The 13,622-nt window shown below is 37.1% G+C and overlaps 1 protein-coding gene across 1 annotated transcript in view; it reads right to left on the reverse strand.

Annotated features, from left to right (window-relative positions):
- MED18 (mediator complex subunit 18) overlaps window positions 1-12,986 on the reverse strand; it is a 55,874-nt gene extending 42,888 nt beyond the window's left edge. The window contains exons 1-2 of the mRNA XM_090386314.1: window positions 12,930-12,986; window positions 9,085-9,282 (exon numbers count right to left, since the gene is read on the reverse strand). Of these exons, the coding sequence (XP_090242440.1) occupies window positions 9,085-9,265 (181 nt within the window). The 5' untranslated portion in view covers window positions 9,266-9,282; window positions 12,930-12,986. The remainder of the gene's footprint in view (window positions 1-9,084; window positions 9,283-12,929) is intronic.
- Window positions 12,987-13,622: the final 636 nt, after the last annotated feature.

Below are 13,622 nucleotides of genomic sequence, written 5' to 3' on the forward strand. Positions count from 1 at the left end.
TATCAAAAATGTTTTCTTCGGGCTCCTCTATTAAGAATATGCAAGTCGCTGTTAATTATCATGCAAACAGGTGAAACATACCAAGGAAGTATACTCAGGTATACTTCCTTGGTACATTACTCTGGAGTTACTACAACCCATAGGCAGAACTTTGCATTTGTCAATGTTAAACTTCAATTGCCACTTCAAAGCCCATCTACCTAACTTTTCTAAATCCTGTTACAGTAGTGTACTGTCATTAACAACCCTACCAACTTTGTATCATCTGCAAACTTGGACAGTACGCCTGATGTACCTTCATCAATATCACTGATAAATATAGAAAAGAACAATGGGACAAACAACGAACCCTGAAAGACTACATTAATAACATTAATCCATGAGGGGTAGTGTCCATTGATTACCACTCTGTCTTCTCCCTCTCAACCATCCTTTATCCATAGCAGCAGTTTGCCCTTAACACTGCTCCAATCTGTACAGCAGTCTTTTATGTGCAGCAGTATCCAAAGCTTTTCTAAAATCCAAGTATATGATATCAAAATAACTTTTTCCATCCAGTTCCTTTGTGACCACATTGTAGTAACTGATCAAACTAGCTAAACAAGAGTTACCCTTAACAAACCCATGCTGTGTCTGAACTATTACTGCAGTCTTGGTTAGATGATCCGGCATTACTTGCTTAACCAGTGACTCTATTATTTTCAGTGGAACAGAAGTTAAACTAAATGGTCTGTAATTACTCATGTCATTCATTGATCCCCTTTGTGAAATAGAGATACATTTGCACATCTCCAGTCTGTGGGGACCTCCCCTGAATCCAAGGATTCTCTCATAATTATGGCTAAGGATTTGCTTATCTCCTTTACTGCCTCCCTTAATATAATTGAATTGATCTCAACCACCCTGTTAATTTTTATTACTATGTTTGTATTTACAGTTTTTTCTTTCACATGTAAGAATTAAATATAAAAATCCACTAATTATTATATAACTATTATTGCACTATTATTATTACATGGTTATAATAATACTGCTAAAATTGAGAAAGATTTATAACACATGAGAAAGCAATATATAAAAATCAATATTATGAGAAATGGATATTTGTGAGCCAAAAAAAAAAAAAAAAAAAAACCACTTCCACTTCACCCCTCTGTTCGTTCAAAATACCTGTCCAACTGAGCCTTAAACTTATTTAGGCTATCAACTTCCACGACAAGGGATGGAAGTCTGTTCTAGGAAAGTCTCTTCTTTATCTGCCTGCACAACCACCCCCGAGTCCCTTTCATTCTGTACCACTGTCAGTGTAGTACCACAGAGTTGATACGTTGCTCTGGGGTTGCTGTTTCCCATATGTAGTACTTTACATTTGTCAATGTTAAACTTCATTTGCCATCTCTCAGTACATCTGCTCAACCTTTCCAGATCCTGTTGCAGCAGCATAGCATCAGTAGTGTCCTTAACAACCCTGCCAACCTTTGTATCATCTGCAAATGTGGACATTAAGCTTGATATACCATCATCAATATTATTTATAAATACAGAAAACAATAATGGACCCAACATTGAACCCTCAGGGACTCCACTAATAATATTAGTCCACTATGAGCAGTGTCCATTGATTAACACTCTCTGTCTTCTCCCCCCCAACCACCCCTTTATCGATAGCAGCAATTTGCCTCCAATGTCAGACTTGTCCAATTTGTGCAGCAGTCTTCCATGTGCAACAGTATCAAAAGCTTTTCTAAGATCCAAGTATATACAGTAAACCCCTGCTATTCGTGGGGGGTTGCGTTCCTGAGAAATGTCGCGAATACTGAAAAGCGAATACTGAGTTATGGCTCCCATAGTAATAAAGGGGTTCCGTTCCAAAGTATGAAATATATAAGAAAAACTAGTCTAAAATTTTGTCTATGTATGTATTATATGTACCTTCATAATATGACTATGTACATAGACAGTACATAGTGATATGCAAGCATATGGCATCGAAATGAAAATAAGAAACAATTTAATATTAAATGTAATATTTATTAGAAATTTCAAACAAATCTTTCAAACCAGCGCCTTGGTTAGCAAAAAAAACTTATCCCACCAGTGCTACCACCAGTTCCGCTGTAGTGTTGATAAAGGAGTTTTGCCTTTTCACGACTGATGGGTGAATGATGGGTGATATTGAGTGGAATTTGGGGGCTGGTCACTCACACACTAGCAAGGCTTTTGTGGATTTATTGGATGATTGTTTTCTATATCAGCATGTTCGGGAGGCAACTAGAGGGAGTAATACTCTTGATTTGATTATCAGTAGTGATTCTTCATGCATTAAGAATCTGCAGATAAATGAACCACTAGGTGGCAGTGATCACAGTGTTCTGAAGTGGGAGTTACTCAAAGAGGTAACTACCATTAGGGGTAAAGGGAAGGGGTATTGCTTTCGTAAAGGCGATTACGATGGACTGAGACAGTATTTAAATTCTATACAGTGGGATCAACTGATGATGTTACCAACAGCAAATTCAAAATGGGAAGCATTCAAAGAACTTATCTTGCAAGCTACTAGGCTTTACATACCAACTAAGAAATATTGTTCAAGGTTTAGGCCTAATTGGATGTCAGATGAACTAATGAGGCATATAACAGAGAAGAAAAATGCATGGGATACATACAAATTAACACGTGACACAGAAGCCTATGATAGATACAAGTTGATCTGTAACCAAGTTACAAAGGAGGTTAGGCAGGCGAAGGCAGATTACGAGAGATCCTTGGCAAGGGATGCGAAGAAAAACAGCAAAGAGTTCTTTACTTATGTAAACTGTAGAAGGAAGGGGATGAATCAGATTGGTCCACTTGATATCGATGGGTCAACTGTTGATGACCCTGCTCAGGTAGCTAACAAACTAAATGAATATTTTGCATCGACATTCACACATGAGGAGTTATTCAGCGAGGGGAATGCCAGAGGTGTATTCAACTCTAGCAGTAAGCTAGAGAATCTTGTAATAACTGAGAGTAAAGTGGAGGAGAAATTGTTGAAGATAAACACAAGAAAGGCACCTGGGGTGGATGGGATCTATCCAGTTATATTAAAGGAGGCAGCAAAGGAAGTAAGCAAACCCTTAGCCATAATTATGAGAGCTTCCTTGGACTCAGGGGAGGTACCCATGGACTGGAGATGTGCAAATGTGACCCCAATTCACAAGGGAGGATCAAAGGCTGACACAAGTAATTATAGACCTGTGAGTTTAACTTCTGTTCCCAGAAAATTAATGGAGGCACTGGTTAAAGAAGCACTGCAGGATCATCTAGACAAGACTTCAGTTATAGCTCGGACACAGCATGGTTTTGTTAAGGGGAAGTCTTGCCTGACCAATTTGATTGGATACTATGATGCAGTATCACTGGATGCAGGGAATAACTTTGATATTATATACTTAGATCTTAGAAAGGCTTTTGATACTGTTGCACATGGAAGACTGCTGCACAAATTGGAGCAGTGTGGCATTGGAGGCAAATTGCTGCTATGGATAAAGGGGTGGTTGAGGGGGGAGAAGACAGAGTGGTAATCAATGGACACTGCTCATCGTCGACTAATGTTATTAGTGGAGTCCCTCAGAGTTCAGTATTGGGTCCTTTATTGTTCTCTGTATTTATAAATGATATTGATGATGGTATATCAAGCTTAATGTCCAAGTTTGATATACCATCATCAATATCATTTATAAATACAGAAATATAAATACAGAAAACAACAATGGACCCAACACTGAACCCTGAGGGACTCCACTAATAACATTAATCCATGATGAGCAGTGTCCACTGACAGAGTCTTCCATCGAGGAGACTCTGTCTTCTGCCACTCAATCATCCCTTTATCCATAGCAGCAATTTGCCTCCACTGCCACACTGCTCCAATTTGTTCAGCAGTCTTCCATGTACAACAGTATCAAAAGCCTTTCTAAGATCCAAATATATGATATGAAAGTTATTCCTGCATCCAGTTCCTTTGTGACCACATCATAGTATCCAATAAAATTGGTCAGGCAAGACTTTCCTTTAACAAAGCCATGCTGTGTCTGAGCTATAACTGAAGTGTTGTCTAGATGATCCTGCAGTGCTTCTTTAACTAGTGCCTCCATTAATTTTCCGGGAACAGAAGTTAAACTAACAGGTCTATAATTACTTGTGTCGCCCTTTGATCCTCGTTTGTGAATTGGGGTCACATTTGCACTTCTCCAGTCCATGGGTACCACCCCTGAGTCCAAAGAAGCTCTCATAATTATGGCTAAGGGTTTGCTTACTTCATTTGCTGCCTCCTTTAATATAACTGGATAGATCCAGTACACCAAGGTTGCCTTTTTTATGTTTATCTTCAACAATTTCTCCTCCACTTTCCTCTCAGTTATTACAAAATCATCTAGCTCACTGCCAGAGTTTAACTCACCTCTGGCATTCCCCTCCCTGAATAACTCCTCATGGGTGAATGTAGATGCAAACTACTCATTTAGTTTGTTAGCCACCTGAGCAGGATCATCAACAGTTGAACCATCAATATTCAGTGGACCAATCTGATTCATCCCATTCCTTCTAGAGTTTACATAGGTAAAGAACTCTTTTCTGTTTTTCTTTGCATCCTTTGCCAAGGATTTCTCATAATCTGCCTTTGCCTGCTTTACCTCCTTTGTGACTTGGTTACAGACCAGTTTATATCTATCATAGGCTTGCATGTCACCCATTAATTTATATGTATCCCATGCATTTTTCTTTTCTGCCATATGTCTCATTAGTTCATCTGACATCCATTTAGGTCGTGAACAATATTTCTTAGTTGGTATGCAAAGCCTGTATATCAAGATAAGTAGCTTCCAAGATAAATTCTTTGAATGCTTCCCATTTTGATTTTGCTGTTGGTAGCATCATTGTTTATTTAGATTTCAGCAAAGCTTTTGACTCAGTCCCACATGAGCGGTTGCTTTATAAGCTGGAACAGGTTGGAATCACTGGGAAAATCCTTAGATGAATAGAAGGATGGCTTCAGGGCAGGAGGCAGAGGGTTGTGATAAATGGCTATTCCTCAGATTGGGTTGATGTAAGAAGTGGGGTTCCCCAAGGATCAGTATTAAGACCACTGTTGTTTTTAATTTTCATAAACGACATTGATGAAGAGATAGAGGGCGTGATATCTAAATTTGCAGATGATGTTAAAATTGGTAGAGTAGTTAATGATCACTGTCAAGCTGAGCTTCTTCAGAGAGACCTAGATAGACTTCAGGAATGGTCAGAAAAATGGCAGCTGTGCTTTAATCCAACAAAGTGTAAGGTATTACACCTGGGAAACAGTAATCCCAAAATAACTTATTCACTTGGTGGAGTTCAACTAAACCCAGTACTGGAGGAAAGGGACTTGGGTGTTACGATACGGTCAGACATGAAATTCTCTGAGCATTGTAAACAGGTTGCAAGGAAGGCCCATGGTGTCCTATCGATGATCTATCGAACTTTTGCAAGTAGAGATAGGGACATGATAATCCCATTATATAAGGCTTATGTTAGACCACACTTGGAATACTGTGTTCAAGTATGGAGTCTGCACCTAAAGAAAGACATCGAGCTTCTTGAAAGGGTGCAAAGATGGGTAACTCGCCTGGTGAGATCGGCAAAAGGGCGTCCTTATGAAGAAAGACTTCGAATATGTGGGTTACAGAGTTTGGAAACTAGACACCTTAGAGGAGATTTGATTGAGGTGTTTAAGGCTCTGAGAGGCATCAGTAAAATGAATGAGGATGAAATTTTCAAGATTATAAATGATGCTAGAACTAGGGGACATAAATTCAAGTTACAGGGGGAGATGTTTAGATTGGAATGCAGGAAGTTTTATTTTAGCCAACGAATTATAAATTACTGGAATAAGTTGTCTACACGGGTGGTAGAGGCTGACAGTTTGGGGAAATTCAAAGGTCATCTGGATAGAACCTTCGGGTGAGGGAAACGCAGAGGATGATAGGTTTAATTTCCTTTTCTTTTATTAAGTATTAGTTTTGTTTTTTTTTAATCATTGTTTTATTCCTTTTTTTTTTTTTTTTGGCTTCACCTGATATAAGGACCCTCCTATAGGAGGATCCTTATATCACGTAAAAATCTCAGTATCACACATGCATTTCTTTGACAGAAGATAAGATGTTGGCACTGAAGTAGTTTAGAGAGTGGTCACCTGTTAATGTTAATGAGGGAAAACAGCCTGAAAGACTTTTCTCTCATTAACTGTCAACTGGGGTTGAATAAATTATACAATAAAAATCATTAAGCCATACAATAATTCAGTTGCATAAAAATACATTTTTAGTATTGAAGTAAATCAATATGAAAATAAATATGTAAACTTACTGCCCCTGGATTATAATTCAAATATAATGAGCACCATATATAATTAAATGAAGAGAAATTGTGAAATTTATGATGCTTAATAGAACCAATTAGAGCAACTTTGTAAGAATGGTTACTCCATTTAGTATTACAATACTGATGTTAGATTTATAGGCATAGGGGTGGTTGGGGGTGGGGGATAGGATGCAATGTGAAAAATGGGTGAAACAGCTGTGAGAAAATTTTGATACGTACTAAAGACATTCTGTTAATTTTGGAAGCTAGACAACAAAGCCAAGATTTTAATGATTTCATAGCCCTCTTAGAGGGAGTTTTTCTGAATGTGTACAGGGTCAATTACTACGTTTCCCATAGCATTACGTTCTGTGGAGTGAATTTTTTCATAAAATTTGGTAACAATGAAACCTTTTCACATGAATGCTTTTAATATCAATTTGTTCATATTCTGACATTACCCAAAATTAAATAAAATATTATAAAATTCATAAAAAATGATTCTTCTTCATCAATTCAATTTTATCAATTTCTCGATCTGAATTACCAAGAACTTCTTAATTACATGGTTTGAAAGCCCAAATCAGACCATCTATTATAAACTGTGACTACAATTAGTTAGAAGCATAAATAAGGGATGGAAAAATTTCAAGGCAATTCACACAGTAACAGATACAATGTTGAAATGACTTTCAAATTATAGACAGATGTACATATCCTTCTCCCCACCCCAGAACTCGCACATGAAGCATGTTGATGTGTTTTTTAAACAATCTGTTTTGAACAGTTGGCTTAAATATATAACAGGTGGGTGATAAGCAAGTGACAATAGAAAAAAAAGAAATCTTACAGATATTTCTATGAGTAAAATTGGACATCCTGAAATGCTACACCTAGCATACTGGAGGTGACCACCTGCATGTGAACCAATGCAAGCGTCGAGCAAATCACAGCGATCTCTTCCATCATAGAGTACGATTGATGTCTTTTGAAGTTATGATAGGTATCACAGCAAGATCCAATCTTCCTTACATTTTGAGGGTACAGCTCTAAAATAGGGTTTGCAGGCTGGCTGCTAGATAATCCACCAGACTGAACCTGTTGGCCACTCTCTAGGAAACATCTGGATCAGCTAGTGTATAATTATGCTGCCTCTACTCTGAAAGACAGTGACTGGAGAGAGTCCGAATAGTGTGCATAGTGGGGTATTGCCAACACCACATTATACCGAGGAGCTGAGTATATTTTTGTTGTGTATACGTCATATCCAAAAATTTCATTACTTCGAACAACATGTTCTCCTCACCTTTTCTTACTACTGAATACATCAGGAATAGCCAAACTAATAGAAAAAAACTTATCTGCAAAAAGATCTAAACCTCCCATACACTTCCTCATTCATTCACAAATATAAATACTCTCAGTGCCAATTTCAATGATGCCCACTTCCACTTACAGTCTAGCAAGCCCCACTTACTTTTTCTGACAGAATCCAAATTATCAGTTGGCTCAACCACGGGTCATCTCAGCTGTCATAATTATGTGTGATTCCTTTCGCTTCAAAGCAGGAATATCAAAGCAGACAGGCACTCATGTCTGCTTTGATATTCCCTGTCAGAGAACTAGTAATTTGGAATAGCCCCGTTTTAATTTTCTCTGGCATAAAATCTCTTTTACCCCATTCTATCAAATTCATCTGTTGACTATCATTTTCTGAACTCCACTAATCAGCTGAATCTTTTTGACTTCCTTTCTTTGAAACTCAACTTTTTCCAGTCCAACTTTCCTAACAGTAAGGTAGTTTTCCTCTGGTAATGTTTACAACTCCAGCTGTCAAAACTTTTCTATTCACACAGATCCAGCTGGTTGAGATGCTAAGGCTTTCTACAATTACGAATGACCTCAGATTGCTCATTTATCAACTGCCAGAATACCAGGCAATCCATGCCACACACACCCAACACGCTTGATTTTTTCCTCATGAACAACCCTTCAAAGTGCACAGTCAAGATGGGTGGTCCTTTAGGCATTTCAGATAACAACTTAGTGATGGTAGCTTCTTCGACATAACTGTCCTCTTGTGGCCAATCTCAGCCTCATGTTCTTAGATATTCCTTTAGTGGCAAGGTGCCGAGTAAATTCATAAGATAGAGAGAATACAAGAACATTTTACTGTATTTAGTAGTCACATGCAGAACAAAAGTATGTGCACTTTTGTACTGCAAATGGTACTTTAGTTTTAAGGATTTATATTTACAATATAAATATTTTTATAAAGAGTAACTCCATTTAACAATATTACTAGGGCAATGTAAAAAAATAGGTTTGTCACAGCAGAGCTTCACAAACAATGGCTAGTTTCCTTTAATAAACATGTTCTAATTTAAGTGAAGTCAGAGAAGTACCTATGTGGCTTTCATATTCATAAATGAAATAGAATGGCACTATATCATTTGAAGGTATAATTCTATTGTAAATTTCAAAACAAAACAAAATTAGTTTTGGGCTGATTTGGATTTTATTAAAAAAATAACATTTTTTGTAATTCTTAATTGCCCAATATACTGAACACATATATACACACATAATACAGAGGCTATTTTATTCCCTAATTTTCTTATCCACTTCAAGAATAACCTGTTTCAAACGAATAAGTACATATCTACAAGCAGAATGTTTCTAAAGAATATCATAAAATATACTCACGAATCTGAAAAACCATTTCATAATCATGAAAAGTTTCAGGTGGCTCATCAGCATTATCACATAAGCCTCTTAAACGATGCAAGAGCACTTCACAGGAAGTGTCCATAATACTGCCCTGAAGAAGGTATTCCTGTTGCGGAACTATTGTTACACATCTACGAACTGATGCCACTGACTCCATAAATAGATAAAAAATACCTACGATATAATTATAGCAGTTAGAATTTTCAATCAGAAAACAGTAAATCATGCTAATTAACTAAAAACATTTTTTTGAAAAATGAAAAGTATTCGAGAACTGCCTCAAATTAAAACACAAGATACAGAGGCAATTTTATTTTTAAGGACTGTGCATCAACTTTTTTTCCCTTTTTTAATGCACACCCAAAACACGAAAGCCAATAAAACCAACAGTATTTATTACACACGAGTTAAAGGTCGAGAATACAGAAAATCCTCGTTTCCATTAGACGTAAATCTGAAAGAAACACATATGAAGGAAGGTTGTTCCAAAGAAAATAAGTAGAAGGGATAAATGAAGAGGAGCTAAAGTTAGTGCTGAGAGTTAGGAGTTGGGGAGTGAACAAAAACTGGCCGGTTCATACATGTGTTCAGACTGGTTTGAAAGACAGTCATGGAATTGCAGATGCCCATGGAAAATACCTACACGAAAGGCATGGGCCAAAAACTGTCTATGAAAGTGTGAGCTTGTGTGTTAAAAAAAAAAATTATTTTGCTCAAGGGGCAACTAGATGGAAGAATGACTGTATTAAAAGAAATTTCTCATCTTTCTCAATTTCTATCATTAGCATTAGCATTAGTAGAGGCATTTGATGCAAGAAAGCAAGCTTATGCAGCATCAGCCAAAAAAAAAAAAAAAAAACCACTTCCACTTCACCCCTCTGTTCGTTCAAAATACCTGTCCAGCTGAGCCTTAAACTTATTTAGGCTATCAACTTCCACGACAAGGGATGGAAGTCTGTTCCACCAACCAACCATCCGCTGGCTAAAGGCAAATTTCCGCACGTCTATCCTACATCTGTCTTTTCTCAATTTGAATTTATGCCCTCTCAGGTGATTATTCTGAGCGAGAGGAAGAATCCCATCAGCATTGAGCATGCTCAAACCATTCAAGACTTTATACACCTCTATCAGTTCACCTCGCTGGTGCCTAGTCTCCAGACACTGTAATTTGCAAAACTTAAGCCTTTCTTCGTAAGAGCACCCCTTCATTTAGCTGACCCTGCATTTGTGGGCAAAATATGGGTTGGGATTCCTTAAAGAAAGTATGTAACCACTGAAAGTAGATAATGGCCTGCTTGCATGAGCAAGGGCAGAAACCCCATGAAAGCAATTTCTGCTGCTATCTGGGCTGAGAGGCCAATCATTCAATGCAACAAAATATATATTTTTTTTGGGCCGATGCTATATAAGCTTGCTTTCTTGCATTATATGCCTTTACTAATGTTAATGACATGACATATTGTATCACGATGATTGGCTTTACTGAATACAGTATCAACCCATATTACAAATGGCAAGTTTTGTAGATATGTGCTGGAATTGCCTACAGAGAATAAACAAACAATACTAAAAAAAAGTATCCTAGCCATCATGCACCAGCTCGTACAGTAATAATAAATAATCATTTCTTGTCAAAGATAAGGACAAACTCATTGCAAGCTAGCAGCAGAAATTTAAAAAATATACACGTTATAAATATCAGTGATATTTATAAATGTACACGTTATAAATATCAGTGATATTTATAAATGTACACGTTATTAATATCAGTGATATTAATAATAAATGAATATGGATAAATAATCCTCATAATACAGAGGATTATAAGGATTATGTATCTGTATTATCTGTATTATGTTATGATTATGTATCTGTATATTATACAGATATATAATCCTCAGCTGGATTTTAAGGCAAAATATTACATACACAATTTAGTTGTATAATGAGATAATTATGACAGTGAAGTTGTTCATTAAATTCACCTTTGTTGGCATGATATTTCAAACTCCAGACAGATATATAGGTCTGCAATGTTGTTGGCTGGCCTGGATATTCAGATAATATTGACACTTTTTCTGGCCAGATTTAAGAGTAATGAAGTTATCAGCTATTTTAGATCTGACTATTGATTTCAGTGCTCTACTCGTAACAAACATTTTGCTGTAAATTGTGTGTTAGCTGATTAGTATAAGTAGAGGGATTAAGTCTGTCCATTTGTTGGAATTTGATCAAATTGGAGCCTTAGAATTCACAGGTTCAACTCTATATCTCCTTGCATTCCTGGTTCTGACTGGAAGTGACTGCAGTTGTGATGTTTAGAGAAAACAGCTCCTTCAAAGAGTAGATTTAATAGGAAAGCAATAACTGCAACTAACTATATTAAACAAATATGACCTGACCATTTGTTGGCTAAATATAGGACCATGCTGAAAAAATTCCCCGAGTTGGTTAGAATGTGTATGTTTCTACAATTCTGCCCAGACACAATAGGAGGGATAATTAGCATTAGTAGAGGCATACAATGCAAGAAAGCAAGCTTATGAAGCATCAGCCAAGAAAAAAAAAAAAAAAAAAAACCCCACTCTCATTTCACCCCCCACCCATTCGTTCGAAATACCTGTCCAGCTGAGCCTTAAATTTATTTAGGCTATCAACTTCCACAACAAGGGATGGAAGTCTGTTCCACCAACCAACTACCCACTGGCTAAAGGCAAATCAATTTCTGCACATCAATCCTACATCTGTCTTCCTCAATTTGAATTTATGCCCTCTCAGGTGATTATTCTAAGAAAGAGGAAGAATCCCATCAGCACTGAGCATGCTCAAACCATGAATGCTTGGTTTGAATGCTTCCTATATACCTCAATCAAATCACCTTGCAGGTGCCTAGTCTTCAGACACTGTAATTTGCAAAACTTAAGCCTTTCTTCGTAAGAGCGACCCTTTGTTCCATTCACCAATCTTGTTGCCCTTCTCTGTACTCATTCCAACGGCTCTACATCATTCTTAAAATGAGGCCTCCAGACCTGTATACAGTACTCAAGGTGTGTCTTATCCTTAAACAGTATTTCTTAGTTGCAATGAAAAGCTTAGCAGCTTCTATGACTATTCCCTTGTATGCTTCCTATTTAGAATTTGCTGGTGGTAACATCATCAGCTGGTCCCATTATACAAAATTTTAAAAACTGTCTGAGACCACTATAGTCACCTTTACTAAAGCAAAAACAATTCCCTTTATCCTTGAAGGTAGTTATATCTTTAAACTGGCAGATCTATAATTACCCACTTTACCCAAGCAGTAGAAATTGAAATTGAAATTATTATTATTATTAGCCATATGGTGCAAGGAAGCTTCTGCTGCACTATCCAAAAAAAAAAAAAAAAAAAATTCTAAATTACCCTGTGTGAGAGAGAGAAAACAAGAGTCAGAAATCAGGACCAAAGTAACTGGAAAAAACTAGCATTGCCCATCGCTGGTAAAATTTAAAATTAAATACAGATTTTTCCGGGTACAGAGTTGTTGCCACCAGAACCATCTTACACGATATCGGTAAGTTAGTAAATGAGTGAACAAACAAGTATTTCCTATTGATGCTTTATTTCGGCCTCCTTTTAAATATTAAGTGTGATTTTAAAATGCGGAAGAGTTGCCATTCCCAGTTATTCTGATTTAAAATTTGCATCGCGGCGTACTATACGGATTACTTTTTTTTTTATTCCATTCAATTTTGAAATAACTTCTTTATTCAAAAATAGCATTATAAATGGTCTTTCTTTAAAGCAACAAAATAAATAAATAAAAACAGAAAATGACTTACCGAGATTGAAAACGTATTAGACAACAACGGCACGTGGTTGTCGCGCTTCGTGTTGCTATTTAACAAAAAGATAAATAAAATCCTTTGGCTAAACTTTTGAAATGAAGTTGTACGAAAAACCGCCAAACGTGTAGCAGATGTAACTACAGAATTACAGTACTGCCACAAAAGTAAATCATTAAAAAATATATGCAGTATATATTATATAAGGCCAACCAAGAATTACCTCATCTACCCGTGTGTATTAGGTATGTTGTAGTTGTCGTAGGGTTTTAGAAGTATCGGCGACTAAGACCATATTGCTCCGTGTATATTGTCTGTAAATTGCATGTGTTCTATGGTCGATTTTTTTGTTTGCTCTACGAAAAACGCGAGTTTCCGGGAGGAAAAACGATGCTGCCCTCGCCTGAGACTTGCTATTTTATTAGGGTCACCTGGAAATGTAATTTCAAGTTCCCGTGTATTTGAGTCTGTACATTGCGTGTCTTCTCTGGTCGATTTGCTTGCTTTGTTGGACGAAAAACCCCGGGTTTCGGGGTGGAGGGAACCCGTGCAATCTATGCCTGAGTTAGTCGGTCTCAGGCGTAGGTTCTCTGTTCGCGTCATTCACAGGATTCTAACTTGGGTATTTTCCACCCGGTGGAGGGGACGGTGATGATACCACTGTGCTATCCGCCTGACACCGACTAACTC

Source organism: Mastigoproctus giganteus, chromosome 12 (genome assembly GCF_048544385.1).
Source record: "Mastigoproctus giganteus isolate SK-2022 chromosome 12, ASM4854438v1, whole genome shotgun sequence".
Classification (NCBI taxonomy): domain Eukaryota; kingdom Metazoa; phylum Arthropoda; class Arachnida; order Uropygi; family Thelyphonidae; genus Mastigoproctus; species Mastigoproctus giganteus.